General features: G+C 47.0%; 1 protein-coding gene across 1 annotated transcript; it reads left to right on the forward strand.

Annotated features, from left to right (window-relative positions):
• The first annotated feature begins 15210 nt into the window (after window positions 1–15210).
• LOC124647490 (aquaporin PIP2-2-like) lies at window positions 15211–16532 on the forward strand. Its single transcript, XM_047187428.1, has 4 exons — window positions 15211–15523; window positions 15618–15913; window positions 16032–16172; window positions 16419–16532. Exons 1-4 carry the CDS (start codon window positions 15211–15213, stop codon window positions 16530–16532), a joined length of 864 nt encoding a protein of 287 aa, XP_047043384.1.
• Window positions 16533–18632: the final 2100 nt, after the last annotated feature.

An 18632-nucleotide genomic window follows, 5' to 3' on the forward strand; every position in this document is an offset into this window, starting at 1 on the left:
TGTGGTATAACTTTGATGCCTTTATCTTTGACAATCACTACTTCTAGTCTTTCTATGAACTCCAGAGGTGCCCGGGCATTTATGTTTTGCCAATCAAATACGAGCAAGCGAGATACCACTCTATCATACTCTTTTATGAACATTGCAATCCTGCTTATATACATGATTCATGATGCTTATTATTAATTGTTGGTACCTCTTCATGATTGACATAACTGTTAGATGATCTTATTCCCATGTATCTTATTATGAACTGCTTAAGTATTGGCCATATCATGAGAATATATACATCATATGAGCAAATGTGTTCGTGAAAGTTCTTTTATCGCTCAGTTGTTAATCGAATTGCTTGAGGACAAGCAATAAGCTAAGCTTGGGGGAGTTGATACGTCCAAAACGTATCTACTTTTCCGAACACTTTTGCTATTGTTTCGCCTCTAATTTGTGTATTTTGGATGCAACTAACACGGACTAACGCTGTTTTCAGCAGAACCTGTTACGGTGTCTCGCTTTTGTGCGGAAATCCAACTTTCGGAGAAAAACCTCGGGATTTTGACAGAAGGCCCTATTTTCCCAGAATACTGACGGAGCCAGAAGGACAAATCAAGTGGAGGCCCGAGGGCCCCACACCATAAGGCGGCGCGGCCTAGGGGGGGCCCACGCAGCCCTATGGTGTGGCCCCCTCGGTCGGCCTCCGACGCTCTCCTTCGGACTACTTATTGGCCTCGACCTAAAAACGCACGGAGAGAAGTCGAAGTCGCCAGAAACCCTCCAGAACGCCGCCACATCGCGAAACTCCGTCTCAGGAGCCAGAAGTCTCCGTTCTGGCACTCCGTCGGGACGGGGAATTGGAGGAGATCATCGCCGTCATCACCGCCAACGCCTCTACATCAACCAGCCATGTTTCCCCCATCCATGTGTGAGTAATTCCCCCGCTGTAGGCTGAAGGGGATGGTAGGGATTGGATGAGATTGGTCATGTAATAGTCATAAGATTGTTAGGGCATAGTGCCTAGTATCCGTAGATGTTACTTTTATGATATTGTTGCAACTTGTTATGCTTAATGCTTGTCACTAGGGCCCGAGTGCCATGATCTCGGATCTGAACATGTTATTATTTCATCATGATATTCATTGTTTATGGTCTTACCCGCAAGTTGTATACACATGTCGTTGTCCGGAACCAATGGCCCCGAAGTGACGTAAATCGGGACAACCGGAGGGGATGGTAGTGACGTGAGGATCACATGTGTTCACGGAGTGTTAATGCTTTGCTCCGGTACTCTATTAAAAGGAGTACCTTAATATCCAGATAGATTCCCTTGAGGCCCGACGCCACCGGCTGGTAGGACAAAAGATGTTGTGCAAGTTTCTCATTGCGAGCACGTACGACTATATATGGAACACATGCCTATTGATTGATTAGTACTTGGATACCGTTTTATTATTATCCGCAAATGCCCCCGCTATGATTGTTACATGAGTTTCTCTCATCCATGCAACGCCCGTTAATCCGTCCCCGTGCCTACGGTATTTTAATCCTCGCTCGTTTACTATAATCACTACTGCTGTCTTTGTTACTCCGTCGCTGTTATTTCGCTATCGCTACTCGCTATAAAACTGTTACTATCGATAAACTCTTGCGAGCAAGTCCGTTTCCGAGTGCAGCTGAATTGACAACTCCGCTGTTAAGGCTTTCAAGTATTCTTTGTCTCCCCTTGTGTCGAATCAATAAATTGGGTTTTACTTCCCTCGAAGACTGTTGCGATCCCCTATACTTGTGGGTCATCACCCCTCCGAGGCCGCCTCTTCGCCTATAAGAAGCCCCCTGACCTAAATCTTCGATACGGAAAAGCCACGGTACGAGAAACCTTCCAGAGCCGCCGCCATCGCGAAGCCAAGATCTGGGGGACAGGAGTCTTTGTTCCGGCACGCCGCCGGGACGGGGAAGTGCCCCCGAAGGCATCTCCATCGACACCACCGCCATCTTCATCACCACTCGCTGTCTCCCATGAGGAGGGAGTAGTTCTCCCTCGAGGGCCGAGGGCTCTACCGGTAGCTATGTGGTTAATCTCTCTCTCGTACCCCAATACAATGATCTCATGAATTGCTTTGCATGATTGAGATCCATATGATGAGCTTTGTATCGCTATTAGTCTATGTGCTACTCATGTGATGTTATTAAAGTAGTCTATTCCTCCTTCACGGTGTAATGGTGACAGTGTGTGCATCGTGTAGTTCTTGGCGTAGGTTATGATCATAATCTCTTGTAGGTTATGGAGTTAATTATTACTAGGATAGTATTGATATGATCTATTCCCCCTTCATAGTGTAAAGGTGACAGTGTGTATGCTATGTTAGTACTCGGTTTAAATTGCAAAGATCTATTATGCTCTAAAGGTTACTTAAACATGAATACCGAATGTTGTGGAGCTTGTTAACTCCGGCATTGAGGTGCTCTTGTAGCCCTACACAACGAATGGTGTTCATTATCAAACAAGAGTATATGTAGCACAAAGGAAGAGAACTTATTTATTATGTGATCAATGTTGAGAGTGTCCACTAGTGAAAGTATGATCCCTAGGCCTTGTTTCTAAGCATCGAATCTCCGCTTATTTACTGTTTTGTTGCATGTTTACTCGCTGCCATCTTTATTTCAGATTGCTATTACCACTCATATACATCCATACTACTTGTATTTCACTATCTCTTCGCCGAACTAGTGCACCTATACATCTGACAAGTGTATTAGGTGTGTTGGGGACACAAGAGACTTCTTGTATCGTGATTGCAGGGTTGCTTGAGAGGGATATCTTTGACCTCTTCCTCCCTGAGTTCGATAAACCTTGGGTGATCCACTTAAGGGAAACTTGCTGCTGTTCTACAAACCTCTGCTCTTGGAGGCCCAACACTGTCTACAAGAATAGAAGCACACGTAGACATCAGTGATGGAGAACTCCGACAAGTAGTATGAGGAGGAGAGAGGCTAGGGTTTGGGAGAGAGGGGGTGGCTAGGGTTTGGGAGAGAGGGGGTGGCTAGGGGCGCCAGCCAGGGGGCCCCTTTGGTGGTGCGGCCAGGTCTAGGCTGCCCCCTCCCTCTACTCCTCATTATATAGGAGGAATCCCTAAGGCTTTGCCCAAAAGTTCGAATAAGACCCCAATTCAAAACTTCCATATGGACGAAACCTAGAGGGACAGGGACTCTCCCTTTCCCCCTTTGCTTGGCCGGCCAAGAGGCGGAGTCCACCATGGACTCCACCCTCCCACTTGGTTGGCTGGTTAGGGTTGGTGGAGTCCAACCGGGACTCCACCTTCCATGGTGATTTCTTCCGGAAGGTTCTAGAACATAGCGCCTTCCATAAATGCACCGGATCATTTTCAAACTTGGAAAGTGACTTCCTATATATGAATCTTATTCTCCGGACCATTTCGGACCTCCTCGTGATGTGCTGGATCCCATCCGAGACTCCGAACAATATTCGAACTCCATTCCATATTTCATATCTACTTAAACGACATCAATCCTTAAGTGTGTCACCCTACGGTTCGTGAACTATGTAGACATGGTTGAGACTCCTCTCCGACCAATAACCAATAGCGGGATCTGGAGATCCATAATGGCTCCCACATATTCAACGATAACTTAGTGATCGATTGAACCATTTACATACGATACCGATTCCCTTTGTCACGCGATACTCTACTTGTTCGAGGTTCGATCATCGGTATCACGATACCTTGTTCAACCTCGTCACCGACAAGTACTCTTTACTCGTATCGTGGTATGTCATCTCTTGTGAACCAGTCACATGCTTGCAAGCTAATCAGACGACATTCCACCGAGAGGGCCCAGAGTATATCTATCCGTCATCGGGATGGACAAATCCCACTCTTGATCCATATGCCTCAACTCACACTTTCCGAATACTTAATCCCATCTTTATAACCACCCATTTACGCAATGGAGTTTGATGTAATCAAAGTACCCTTCCGGTATAAGTGATTTACATGATCTCATGGTCGAAGGACTAGGTAACTATGTATCGGAAGCTAATAGCAAGTTGAACTTAATGACGTGATCTTATGCTACGCTTATTTGGGTGTGTGTCCATTATATCATTCATCTAATGACATAACCTTGTTATTAATAACATCCAATGTTCATGATCACGAAACCATGATCATCTATTAATCAACAAGCTAGTTATACAAGAGGCTTACTAGGGACTCCTTGTTGTTTACATAACACACATGTATCAATGTTTCGGTTAATACAATTATAGCATGGTATGCAAAAATTTATCATAAACACAAAGATATATTATAATAACCATTTTATTATTGCCTCTTGGGCATATCTCCAACAGTCAAACGGCGTGCTAATTCTCAGTCGTTTGAGGATTAAGTTAGAGCTTATTCAACTACATAGCATTTAGTTTGCTCACGCTTCGTGTGTCCGTGAGTTGCACATGAATTCTATGACACTTTGCTGATTGTTCCTGCTGATGCTATTCAGTTGGGTATTCTCAAGGGGCTTTGCACGATTTCAGTAAATCCACTGGTTTGTATGTTAATTATCACAAGTCATGTTGCCCATAAATGTTTCTGAGGAAGATATTCAGGTGTTGGCTTAGGGCTTTGGGTGTACTATTATATGCCTTCACTTATCTTGGACTACCTTTGGGTACTACCATGCCAATAATTCAAGAACCGCTCCCTTTGGTGGACAGGTTGGAGAGAAGGTTGGTTGCTACCTCTACCATTTTTGCCTATGGAGGGAGATTGCAGCTGATAAGATCTCGCCTCAGTTCCATGCCTATATTCTTTTGTGTTATTTGGATATTTCTATTGGTATTGTTACACATCTCAACATGATGATTAGGCATTGTCTTTGGAGTGATAGAAAGGCAGAATGAAAAGTTAAATCATTGACAACTTAGGATATGATTTGTAAGCCAAAGGAAACGGGAGGTTTTGGAATTTTAGATTTCAAGAAACAAAATGAGGCTTAGTTGATCAAGCATTTGTATAAGTTCTTTTAATAAGAAGTATATACTATGGGTGAATCTATTCTAGAATTATTATCGTAATGGAGTGCCACCCTTTTTTTGCTCATTTTGGTGGAGAGATGTAATGAAGCTGGTTGACAAATACATGGCACTCTGTACTGCCAAAGCTGGTAAGGGGGACTCCATTCTGTTTTGGCATGACTACTTAAATGGTTTAGTACCAGCTAAGGAATTTCCAAGATTACACTCTTCTACTCTGGATAGCCAACTCTCTGTTCAGGAATTGATCTTATGTCCAGACATAGCCAGTTTATTGTATAGACCATTGTCACAACAAGCTTTTGAGGAATATAACATGATGGAGGTTTTTGTCAATTTTGTGGTGCTTGATCCTACCAAGAAAGATAGCTGGTCACCAATTTGGAAGGATGACATATATTCTGCTAATTGCTGAACAATATTATACCAGCTGATTTGCACACCTTACTACCAATAAGCTTTGTTCTTGGATCTAGAAATGCAGAGTTTAGTTAAGAATTGAGGTCTTTGCTTCACTTCTGGTCAATGATAGACTGAACACTAGAGATATGCTAAGGAGGAGGCACTAGAATGTCCACAGTTGTGTGCTCTGTCCAAGTCATGCCATGGAGGATTGGGTTCATCTGTTTTTTGATTGTAATTCAGCCCAAGGATCTAGGCATATCTGCATATTCCCTAGGCACCTGGTCATAATGTTGAGGAGATGTTCATTGCTGTTAGGACAAATTTTCACAAGACTTTTCTCACAGAAGTGGGTATTAGCATGTTGGCACATCTAAAAACAGAGGAATGCCTCTATTTTTGAAAACATTAGGCCATCTTTTTGCTCCTGGCGTCGGAACTATATCCATGAAGTCACATTGCATGTACATAGGATGAAAACCAAGCATATTGCAGCTTTCACATCTTAGATCAATGTCTTGTTGTAATTTTATTTATTTCTTTTCCTTTGCTTGTACAGTTGTATAGTGTGATGTATTACAATGAAAGGAAATAAAATACCGTGGAGGTTTTGCCCCACATTTCTTGGTAAAAAAAAATCCCGTGGCTTGCAAAGATTTTTCTTTCCTTCAATAGCAACTGAAAAACATGCTAGGAGCTCCACCTAAAAGACATGACCCTCCGCAAACCCCGTGTCGCTCCCAATAGGGCGACTCAAGAAGGACCCTAGCGCCGCCGTCCTCGAGCCCTCTTCCCCCACGTCTCCTTCCCACCCGCCTAGGAGATTTGGCGGCGAGAAGGTGCGGGATCCTCGCAAATGTGTTCGACTCGACAACGACATTAGAGGCGCGGCCTCCCGCGGTGGAGGTGTCCCTGCAGCCGCGACCGGGAGCTTTACAGGCAAACTCGGCGGGACACCTATTGGCAAGAAGAAGGACAAGCAAGCCACGATTGAAGCGGCATCATCTGACAGGGCGCAAGCGTCGATCAACAAGTGCCTCACGGATATCTCGATGACTTTCTCATTAGGGGCCTTTTTGTTGAAGCAAGAAGAGAATATCGTGATTTCAGAAGGAGAAAGTCAATATGATGAAAAGGAAGGAGGACTTCATGATCCTAACCGCCAAAAATTAGAGAATGGACCACAAAGTGAAGGAGATGCACATGTTCTACCACGCCATAACTTGCAAGAAATTGGTGTTCGAAGGGAGGCGGTGGGGTGTCAGCACGATATCAGCGACTGTATCCCCGACGACATCGGTGATTGCCTCCACGGCGGCATAAAATCGCCCACTACACCTACGCCTACGTCGACCACTACATCTGCGACGTCGAAAACAACTTCGGTGCCGGGAGAGCATGCCGACATCGTGGTTTTGGACGTGGCCAAGCCACCGTCGACGTCGGGAACCAACCCGTTCTTCTAGGTTTATTTGTGTCTCGGTTCTATAATATTCTAGCTTATGCGACGGATTTGTGGTAGAAACTTGGAATCCTAGCTTTTAATCGGGACGATCCTATTTTGTCTTAAATTATGTTCCAAAAACTGCTTGGCGCTATGTTCGAAAAACTGCTTGGGGCATGTTTGGCTGACATGGATGGAATGGACGTGTCCCAAACACGACACCACGCGGCGGCGTCTCTCAGTCGACCGATCCGGCGCTTTTCTAGGATGGTGTTTGAGGGACGCGACTGAAGATGCTCTTAGAGCATCTCCGTTACAACATAGTAGACGACAATGATGTTAGTTCACCCCACCCACAAGGTGTTCGGTGGTTTGCCACAATGTTCATCAGTGGCGAGACGACGATGCATATGTTGTTGAAAAAGGAGGCTAAAGTCACCTCCGATGAACAAACATCAGATGCTGATCTTGACCAACCCCCTCCGCTTTCAACATCAGATACCAGCCGTCCCTCGGCGTGGTGGATCAAGGGTTGGGAAGGCGAAGAACAATGGCTACTATCTAGCCGATGGTATCTATCCCCCGTACGCCATGTTTGTGAAGACAACCTGCGACCCTGGTACACAAACGAGTACTTATTTCTCTCATTGCGTGGAGGCATGTCGGGAGGATGTTGACCGTGCTTTTGATGTGCTTCAACAACGTTTTTCCATTGTTCGGTACCTTGCTCTTACCTGGCCAAATTCTCAGATATGGGAGGTAATGAATTGTTGTATGATTATGCACAACACAATCATTGAGAGTGAGTGGGAAGAACCAATAAATGATAAACATCCATTTAATCATCCAGAAATTTTACCGAACTTTATCACATACCAGCTGAATTTGCTGGTTTTCTCGGTATGGGGTCCTATAACTTGTGGCATTTTCGGCCACATATATAGGAGATGCTCTAAAAAGGGTCCATGGTAAAAACAAAAACTATAAGTGCTACGAAATTGATCATCACTGTCTATGAATCGGACCTGGTACTGTGATGTTGGAGCGCATCGTTCCGTGACAAGATTCATCATGGGTACTACTCCGAGCCGTGAGCCCACCGGCAATTATTACCGGCCACGATCAATCATCATTGTACCCCATCCCGCCTCAACGAAACCCACTTTTCCACTGATCCCATCCACCCACAACGAACGGCCCCCGCGCAACCATCTCTCCATCCGACGGCCTGCAGTCCCTCCTGTGAAGTCGAGGGCGTTCCCGTAAACTTCCCCAGCGCACTCGTCTCTGCGGGGTCGGGCGGGCGACGCAGGCAGCTTTGGTTTGGTGCTTTGGGTGTCGGTCTGGGCTGTCGCGACGCGCGGGGCGAGGGGAACGCAGCGGGCGACGCGTGGGTGGCGTCCAGTTGGAGGGGCACGTGACGCGGGGCCCAGCTGGAGGCTGGACTGTCGCTCTCGCCCTCGCTGGCAGCATCCGATGGCAAAGCAAGGCTTGGTGGGAGAGAGAGAGAGCGGTGTTGCGTCGAGGGGAGCAGCGTCCGTGCAGGGTACCGCCGGGCTGCTACTAATCAATGGCCGCTGCAGCGCCTAGCTAGCCTACTACGGCGAACCGTTGACATTTCATCTTGGCCTTGGCTATGGCTTTGGGAGCCGGGAGCGACGATTTACTGCGCCTGCTGCGCTAAACTGGCACTGCCACTGGCAGGATAGAGCCCGAGGGGTTCCGAATTTTGAATCCGCTCTACGCCGTATCATCACTCTATCAAGGATTTGCGCTCGTCCGTGCGCCAACTGAGACTTGCTAGGTCAAATGGGGGTTTTTCAAATCTAGTAGTATGCATCAAGCATGCATGCTAATTTTGACTTAGTGCTACTAGACGGCCGTACTAACACGTGCACGCGTGTGGTATAGATAAAGGCATGGCAGGACTGACCCGCCAAAGTTAATTACCTCCTGTTCATGAAAGACTTGAGCTGTTCGATAGTCAACAAGTTAGTATTTTCACTTCTCACGGAAATAATTGGGATGTTTATGGTGGGAAAGATTGCACATTGCATGGCAACCTCCAACTAGTTATTAAGTTGCCCGAATTTATGATATCATTCTGCACTAATTTTCTTTTAGAGACGCTATACTGGCACATGGCACTTGCAACCACTCGCTTTACCTTAGAGCATCCTCACCTTATGGGGCTCATCGTGCCATGTCGGATGGCCTCCATGGCGGCCAGATCAGCTTTCGAGACATCTACTGGACTGGCTTCAGAGCGACCAGACCTAAATAGCGCCACCTACCACAAACATGCATCAATATATCGCCATGGATAGGCACTGGCACAAGTCGACCGAGCTCGCCAAGTATGGCATCCTCACGCCGCCTATAGCGTCGGTGATAAGGGGCTTCACCATCAGCTTATGCGGTTGCTCATGCTGCCACTGCCCAAAGGGAATTACTTCAGCTACAAGGTCCGCCATTTCAAGGAGAGAGAGACGACGCTAGACCGTTTTGACGACAAGCACACACCACATGACAAAAAAACATGGCCTGGCTAATCACCTTATGTTCAAAACATAATTGCACTGTCAAGAACATCATAGACGACACCCGCCACATAGGTCTTAGGACAAAACATAGAAGCAAAGGACGAATGGAGTACTCTGGTCAGCTATAGAGGCCAGCATCGTCAACCTCCACTACGACGAAGAATGCGGAGTTTAATTATTGTTCCATATAAATTCTTTAAATTTCAATAAAGGTGAGTATTTTTTATCAAACATGTGTTTATGTGGAGTACATTCGGTCAACTATAGCGGTTGTCGTCGTCAACCTCTACTCTGACAACGAGTGTGGATTTTAATTATTTATTCTATGTAAACTCTTTAAATGTTACTTATATTGAGTTGGTTTTTTCTGGATTTTAAGTGGAACCGCTGGTACGGACAGCCTCTCCTTGTACGAAGCAAAATGTTATTGGTCACAGTATAGAGGACGCCAAAGATACTATTAGTGTCCCCAATCTTTTCTTTGGTAGTATAATTTTGACAAGTGAACGGAATAGTGCATGTGCATCATTGCACTGCACCTTGCTTCGGATGTTCACTGAGCGAAATTGCAATGTGTTACCGTAAAGAGTTCACGGATGTCATTGCGCGGGAAAGCCCCACCTCAAAAGTTAATGGCAACCCAAACGGTGTGGCCCAGCGACAGTGGCTCGTACGAAGCTGGTACGGCCGGAAATTGAATCAGCTACAGTCGCGCTCATCGCTAGGTGCATTGCACTGCAGAATAGGATACGTCTCCGTAGGCCGTAGCCTTGGTGGGCAACTGTACGCTGTACTCCTACTGTATTACCATCGCGCAGCCCCTAATTAATCGGTTGATCGAGTCGAACACAACACGCAAAGTGAAGCATCGCCAACGGCTCCAGATTTGGCAGACCTGATGAACTGATGCAGCAACGCTCGTCATTAATCTCCCAGGAAAGAAAACCCCTATAATTCTGAACAAGTATATTTTCAGCTTCTGTCATAAGTCAATTTATTTTAAATTTGACCACTTATATATACATAATAGTAGGAGCAACATAACGGCATCAAACTGGGGCTGGCGTTTTGGCTCCCGAGTCCAAATACTCCTGCCTCTCTAGACCAATCGTGTTGCTTGGAGAACTGCGTGTGTCAGAGATACCATTTTTTAGAAGATGCCAGGAAAATGCATGTAAAGGGAGGGGTTGTATTGGTACGCAGGTACAGATCGCCCAGATGTACGCGGGAGGTAACGGCTCTGAAACATGTACCGGGAGTACAGGATAGTAGGCAAATCATGTACCGTGGCCGAGCTGGATTAGTGGACCGGCTGAAAGGAGTTGCTGCATCCTGGTTTCTTCTGCTGCGAGCGAGGAGGAGGATTACTGTAACCGACTCGCGCCGACCAGGAAATGGTCGAGGCCGAAGGGAGCTGCTCCATCGAGGTCCCGTGCCGCCAGCTCCCTAGGCGACGTCCTGCTTACCGTGGAGATCTGCGCGCGCCTACTCGCCGGCCGAGTCGAGTGTGTTGATACAGCCTCTGCGGCGACGCGCCGCCAGCCGAGGCGTCCTGTGCGTGCATGCCTAGGACGATAACCTCAGACGACCGGAGAAGAGGAAACCTGAAATCGCTCCTCCATTACTACTTACTCTCTCTGACAGTCTTACTACAAAATCAAGGGATACCGAAAATGAAAGACAAACTGACAAACTATGTAAACACACCGGCACAAACACGACCTTTGGTGCCGGCGAGTTGGCTCAGCCCTCGACGTGGTGTCAGTTCCTTCCAGAGGCATGCCACTGGAATGTTGCCCGCGAGGCCACGACGTTGTCTTCTGTCTCCTACCGGCGAAGACCCCGTCGCATGCTCTGCTGTGGGAGTGCTCGTGGACGAGAACTCCACCAACGGCGAACGGTAACTGATAGCATTTCCTCTGGAACTGCTGCACGAGAACTCCGGCGAAGGCACGCTGGAGGACAACCATCGGCGAACGGTCACGAGCGGCCACACAACCATCTGCTGGCACCACCATCAACAACGCCAGGGAGACGAGAAGTCAACATTGCCAGTTCAAGCTCGTGTGGATTGGACAGGGAGAGTAGAACTAATGGCCTGGGCAAACGGAAATGGAGAAGATCCATCATGCATCGGTACAGGAAACGCCCCTCCCGTCTTGTACTATTTGGCCGGAAACGGTGCTATGCATTGAATATACCTGAGCGAATGGGCCCATGCACTGTTTAAAAAGGAGGGTACGAATGTGAATACATGGCAGAATACGCTGCCAAGCCAGAATCAGGGTGAACCTGATTGGCCGAGAAAACAGGAGCATCTAGACCTGAGAGCCAAATTGCATTTCCGCATCAAACTGCTATATTATGAAACTATATTTCAAAACGAATCGAGTTATACAAATTAATTCAGTCCCATAAATGATACTATTGTTCCCTACAAACTATGTCAAACTTCTAAGAGATTGACTTAGGACATATAGCATAAAATCAAATTTACCGAACGGGGAAAGCAGTCGTCGGAGTGGACAAAAGATAGAAGTAAATTAATTCATGGAAGGAGGGAGTACTCTGGTCAATGCCTATGTATCGATGCTGCTAATTCACTTGGCTTTTTTCAGGGGCGGAGAGAGATATCGCTAGCTAGCCCGGCCAGCGGCGAACACATGTGCAGGGCGGCGAGCACCGAGTGCGCGCGTGCGCATCGCCGGTTTACAAACCACCAAGTTGCAGAAGGCATCGCTTGTTCCTCAAGAATATAGCTGGATCACTTGGGCCAAGGCCGCAAAGGATTTACTAGGAATATGTCTTGTCTCGCCCTGTGCCTGAAAAGAGAGACAGGCGCTATTGAAGACGGGAGGCCGTTCGATCATTGCGAAATTTACATTAGCCTGGTCAGATCTCAAGCTAATCACTTAGCTACCCGATGTCTTGGGGATAATTACACACACGAACTGCCGGCGGTTGTCGATGTATGATTGGAGAAAGCCAGATAAAATGGCTCACCTGATTCAGGTGTTCAGGACTGATAATGGGATGTGCTCAACTGCGTGAAGTGGCCACATGGATCAAAGCTGTCAATTCACGCATCTGCAAATATAGAAAAATGTCGGCACTATTTCTTGCGTTTTGATTGGGTTTTATGCTAGCTCTGTGATTGGAGAAGAGAGCATTGTCGCTGTTTTTAACGTACGCACCAGCTGTCTTAGCTCTAAGAACAAGGAAGTGGGGAGCTGAAGAATGGGAGGTGGATATTAACAATGCAAGTCGCTCTTTGTTTAAGCCCGAGATTCGCAATCTAGATAACGTTATTTGCAGTGGTAGCAAAGCAAAGCGAGGCAAGTGTCCACCCTGAAACCTGGTCGATCTTATCCTGTGATTGGTCTTTGAGCACTCTGTTTTATTGTCATGGTGTATTCTATTCACCGGGTGAAGTTGCAGTTGCACTACCTTGTAGACATGCAGATCGGGTGGAATAAAAACACCGATCTATTAATAATCATCAACAGTAGTACAAATAACCCCAAAAGTAAAGAAAATTACAAATTGGTATTCGGACCACCTAGCGACGACTACAAACACTAGCACGAGCCGAAGGCGCGCCGCTATCCTCGCCCCTCCATCGCCGGAGTCAGGCAAAGCTTGTCGTAGTAGAGCTTGTTGTAGTAGACAGACGGGAAGTCGTCGTGCTAAGGTTCCAAAGGACCAGTGCACCAGAGCAGCAACCATCGCCAATGATGACAATCGTAGATCGGAAGAGACTATCATGAAACCACACCAACAAACATGAAAACCGACCGGATCCCAGCAGATCCGATGGGCACACAACTCCACGCGCCCTCCTACAGCGCTAGATGCACCACCGGAGCGAGGATAGGGCGGGGAGGACCTTATTCTGACTTTAGGATGTAGCAGCCGCCTCACCATCCCAAAAAAGAGACTGAAAAGCAAACTAAAATAAGAACAGAAACTCCCCGCCGACGAGGGACCGTGGTCCACCACACCTCCAAGGCCCGAAGGGATTCGTATTGTACTCTTGGGAGCCAGGCAACCAGCCTTTTGCAGTGTAGTGAAATTTTGAGCACCGACGCTTTCAGAGTGTGTGGATGGCGTGTCATGAATCCACCCATTCAGTTATATGTTGATATGTATTTCGCTAGATGCTAATTTTTTTTTTGGATTAGAAAGCATTAAAAACCTCTATGTTAAGGACTCATATTTCTCTGAACCATTTGAAAAAAAGTCGCACGAAAAAGTACTAGGAAAAGTTTTACTTATGGATTCGTAGCATAGAAAATAAAAAATTATACCGCAAGAAAGAATAAAATCAAGATCCAACTTTTCTAGCAAAAAGCCGAAATTTAATCTACTAAATTAGAGCAATAAAATAGATGAGAACTTTAGCCTTGAAGATCTGAAGTGGTAACGAGATAAGATCTTGTGGATGAGATAATCGTACTCTTGCCAAATTCAAGTTTGTGATGAAGTCTTTTCGACGCTGCAAGTGGCAACACCTCCGTACTCAGTCACACGTATGATGTCGATGAAGATCTCGTCTCTCCGTTCCAGCGAGCAACGAAAGTGATAGATCCTCCATGAAATCCCGGCAGCATGACGACGTGATGATGGTGATGGTGGAGGAGACATCCTGTAGAACTTCGCCAAACCAGCGCAAGAGGAAGGAGGGAGAGAGGGTGGCAGCTAAGATTAGGGTCGAAGGATATGGCCGGCCTACCCCTCACCTCTATTTCCAGAGCGAGGGTGCGGGCCAAGGCTGGCCCCCTTTGGCCCTACCTCCTAGGGCCGGCAAATGGAGAAGGGGAGAGAAATCTGAGTTAAGGCAGTAGGTAGACGTGTTTTATTGTAGTGCTATTTTAACCTCCTTCCCATTCAGCACCTTGAGCCTTTTTTTATTGAGCATTACCATTCAGCTTTTTTTTTTTTTGAACAGGATACCATTCAGCTTGAATGAGCTCCTCCAAGTGAGAGGGGGGACCTGGGCCCGCCTACGATTTGGTTCATTCTTCATTACTTTTGCTGGGCTCGCCAAAAAGGCTATATTTTCAAGAAAAATAAGGGCTTTTGTATAGCCTGGGCCGCTCAGAATTCCTGTTGCAGCTTCGCCCTGTTGGGCCGAGCGCCGTTTAGATTTGTGGTAGCTGGTTCAACAAAAAAAAAGCTGGTTCAACAACTTTGGAAGTTCTAGTTTTCAGTAGCGTGGTGTAGTTTACTTTCTGTAGGAGACTGATGGCTTCGTTTGAATGCAAATAGGAACCTCAGAGAGATGCCTGACAAACGAAAAATCACTCAGCAAGCTTACTCGATCATTCTCGAGTGTTTGATGGTTTCCTTATGCACGAAGCTCACAACGATCTATATTGATGCAAACATGACTGACAAGAAAAGCAACACCGATGGCGTGAGAAATAGCTGTCCCTCCTTTCCTGCCTCGATTGAGTTGCTAATCTGTAACCGTAGATCTAACGCATCCGGACTAACGCACATTACTTTTATATAAATCTACTCCAATACCAAGGTTTTACACGGCGTTACAGTACACTTAGTCGGCAGATCAGAATCTTCAAACTAGAAATCCCAAACTTAATTTCTTTTGTTTTACTTAGCAAGTCATTCAACCAACCAGAAGCTCTCCTTTTTATACAGTACGTACTACTGCTCGAGCAGCGCAGGATAATACGAAACTGCATATTCATTTTCTTGTTGCAAGAGTGAAAAAGCCATAGAAGTACGTAGCTAGAGCCTAGAAGCACTAACCAATGGCTTCTGAGGAGATCGTACAAGAGGAGCAGCAGCAACTGAATGGGGACGAGTTCGCCGCCAGGGACTACGCTGACCCGGTGCCGCAGCCGGTGCTGGGCACGTCGGAGCTGCAGAGGTGGTCGCTGTACCGCGCGGCGATCGCCGAGTTCGTAGCGACGCTGCTGTTCCTCTACCTGACGGTGGCCACCGTGATCGGGCACAAGCGCCTGTCTGAAGACGACGCCTGCGGTGGCGTCGGCCTCCTCGGCATCGCCTGGGCCGCCGGCGGCACGATCTTCCTGCTCGTCTACTGCACTGCCGGCATCTCTGGTGCGTGCTATACAACTCGTGCAAAGTCTGGGACCAACCGAGTGTTGTGTCATGTTTGGGCAAACTTTGTGTAGCGTGCCACCGTGTGTATCAGGTGGACACATCAACCCGGCGGTGACGTTCGGGCTGCTCCTGGCGCGGAAGGTATCCCTGCTCCGCGCGGCGCTCTACATGGCCGCGCAGTGCCTCGGCGCCGCCTGCGGCGCCGGCATCGTCAGGGCGCTCAACTCGGCCCACTTCGTGCAGCACGGCGGCGGCGCGAACGTCGTAGACGCTGGCTACTCCAAGGGCGCCGGGCTGGGAGCCGAGGTCGTCGGCACGTTCGTGCTCGTGTACACCGTCCTCTCCGCCACCGACGCCAAGCGCAGCGCGCGCGACAGTCACATCCCAGTAGGCATTTCAACTAGGGCTCGTAGTCTCGTACCTGCATCGAGCTGATTAACGTGTGGTTTGTAATTGAAGAGGGGGCGAGTTGATGCTAAGAACTATATGGATGATTGTTTGTCAGGTGCTGGCTCCCTTGCCGATTGGCTTTGTGGTGTTCGTGGTGCACCTGGCCACCATTCCAATCACCGGCACCGGCATCAACCCGGCAAGGAGCTTCGGCGCCGCCGTCGTGTACAACCAGAGAAATGCCTGGGCTGATCAGGTACGACTTTACCAGCTGTGAGCACCATATAACATTTGACTCAAAAAATATTAAGCATTGAGTCGCGTGCATAGGCTTACAAGAATCGCATCAAATTTTTGTTGGAACACTGGATTCTATTTGAGCGATTTTGATTTCTATATACACAAGAGCTGTACACAAACTTGATTAATTCATACATCGCCATGCGTTGTTAGCATCTGAAGTACGGAGTACTAAATTCCATTGCAATCATCTTTTCTGCAGTGGATATTCTGGGTGGGACCACTCATCGGGGCAGCCATCGCCACGCTCTACCACGAGCACGTATTGAGGGCGAGTGCTCTCAAGGCACGAGGCTCTTTCAAGGACAGAGTGTGAGTTCTTGGATCCAGCAACGATCAGCCATGCCTGGATAACTGGATTCAAGTGCACCGAGAAACAATGGGCTCACGAAGGATGATCATGTCCACCTCCTCAAAAGATGGACAAGGCAACCCTTTTCTTCATTCCTTTTTGTATTGGACCATGTACTGTTGCATACTTGCATTGATCTTGTTTCTCTAGGTTTATATATGATGGTTTTCACCGAGTTAACCCCCCCCCCCCCCCCAAGCAAAAGGGAAACTCTGCAAGCCCATGCCAGAAAAGGAACGGAAACTCTACAAGTAGAAACAGCAAAGCAAAGAACAGGGGAATCATCCCAAAGGCCAAAGCATTCTGCTAAGATGTCTACAAGCACTAGGTGCTTAGGACAACTCTAACGTGTGCCGACTTATTTTGGATACGACATCTGTCTATTTCAATCTGTTTGGGTGACGCCACTGACACACATTTGGCCTATGTCCCTGGACTGGCCATGGCACCTAACGCTTGGTCCGTCCTTTCCGGTTATCATCATTTTAGCCATTTCTTCAAATTAAAGCAAATAAATATAGAAAATAATAGCAAAGAAAATACCACTACTTGGCAATTCAATTAATCCACACTAGCATACACTATAGTACTAAAAGAATCGCTTGACGGCATGGCGCCAGCACTTGGAATAGCCTCATAGTTCATGAAATACGCACAGTATCACGTGGAAAGATGGAGTGATCACTAAACTCAATCGTGGTCTTTTTCTTCTTCTCGGACCACCTTTCTTGTTAGGCCCATTATGCTCATGCCAGCCATCATGCTCCCGTTCTCCCCTGTGAGTAGTAGGAAATTTACTTCCTTTGCTCAAGCTCTACTTTCTTCGCTCTCGGTCGGACATTTCTCTCATCAATGTCGAGCTTTTTTTTTGCATTTCAAGGAATTTCTTCATTTGTTTCTCTTTCTCGCAACGAGTTTCTCTCTTTGCTCTTCTTAGTTGACATCTCCTTAATGGCCATCAAGCCCTTCAGTGTCTCTTGCAATGCGAGGTCGAAGCCTCACGCTATGCATCTAGCTTGGAGTTGGTCCTTCCCTTGGCCTCTTCTCACTTTTGGTGCCATTGAAAGATCGAGATGTCGCCTAGAGGGGGGGGGTGAATAGGCAATTACAAACTCTTTCGGATTTGTCTTGTAAGAATGCGGAATTAAACTATCGTTTAGTTTACAAGCACAAACCCTAAATATGCTAAGCTCAACTAAGTGTAACAATAGCAACTAGAGCTAAGCAAGATAGGCACAACATATATGTAGCACAAGTGATAGCAAGATATATGTACTTCAAGCACGATGGCTATCACAAGGAAAGAGAGCTTGGGTATAGAAATAACCGAGGCACGCGGAGACGAGGATGTATTCCCGTGTTCCCTTGCTTTGCAACAAGGTACGTCACGTTTGGAGGAGTGGAGGTCCCACGAAGGATTCCCCGCGCAACGAAGGCTCACCCTATTCTCCGAACCACACCCACGAAGGATAATGGCCCTTTCCTTATGGTTAGCTTTTCCTCCGCTCCGGAGATGGCAAGCTCTACAACCACTTCACAAGCTCCACGAAGGAGAAGCCCGGGCCTCTTCACAATCTTCTTGAAGAGATCACCGGAGCACCAACCGCCAAGCCAACTAGGAGGTCTCCCTCCAAGAGTAACAAGCTCACGGTCTCTCACTCGAACAAATCATGGTGGAGAGCTCAACACTATGCAATGATGCAAAGCAAGAACACCGAGAGGTGTTCAAGTCCTTCACACTCAAATCCCACCAAAGCAACGAATGCTAGGATGAGATTGGAGAGAAAGAACAAGGGGGAAAGTCAACTAAAGACTCCAAGATCTAGATCCCAAGAGATTCCCTCACTTAGAGAAGAATTGGTTTGGTGGAAGTGTAGATCTAGATCTCCTCTCTCAAATCCTCAAATATGAGCAAGAATCATGGGGGGAACAAGAGAGAGAGCAACTTCTTCAAATGCAACAATGGAGGTGAGAGAATAGGGAAGAAGTACTTGGGCTCAAGGTGGAAGAAAGGTATTTATAGCCCAAGTGGAAAAATAACTGTTGGGGAAAAAGACAGAAAAA

This window comes from Lolium rigidum, chromosome 4, assembly GCF_022539505.1.
Source record: "Lolium rigidum isolate FL_2022 chromosome 4, APGP_CSIRO_Lrig_0.1, whole genome shotgun sequence".
NCBI lineage: Eukaryota > Viridiplantae > Streptophyta > Magnoliopsida > Poales > Poaceae > Lolium > Lolium rigidum.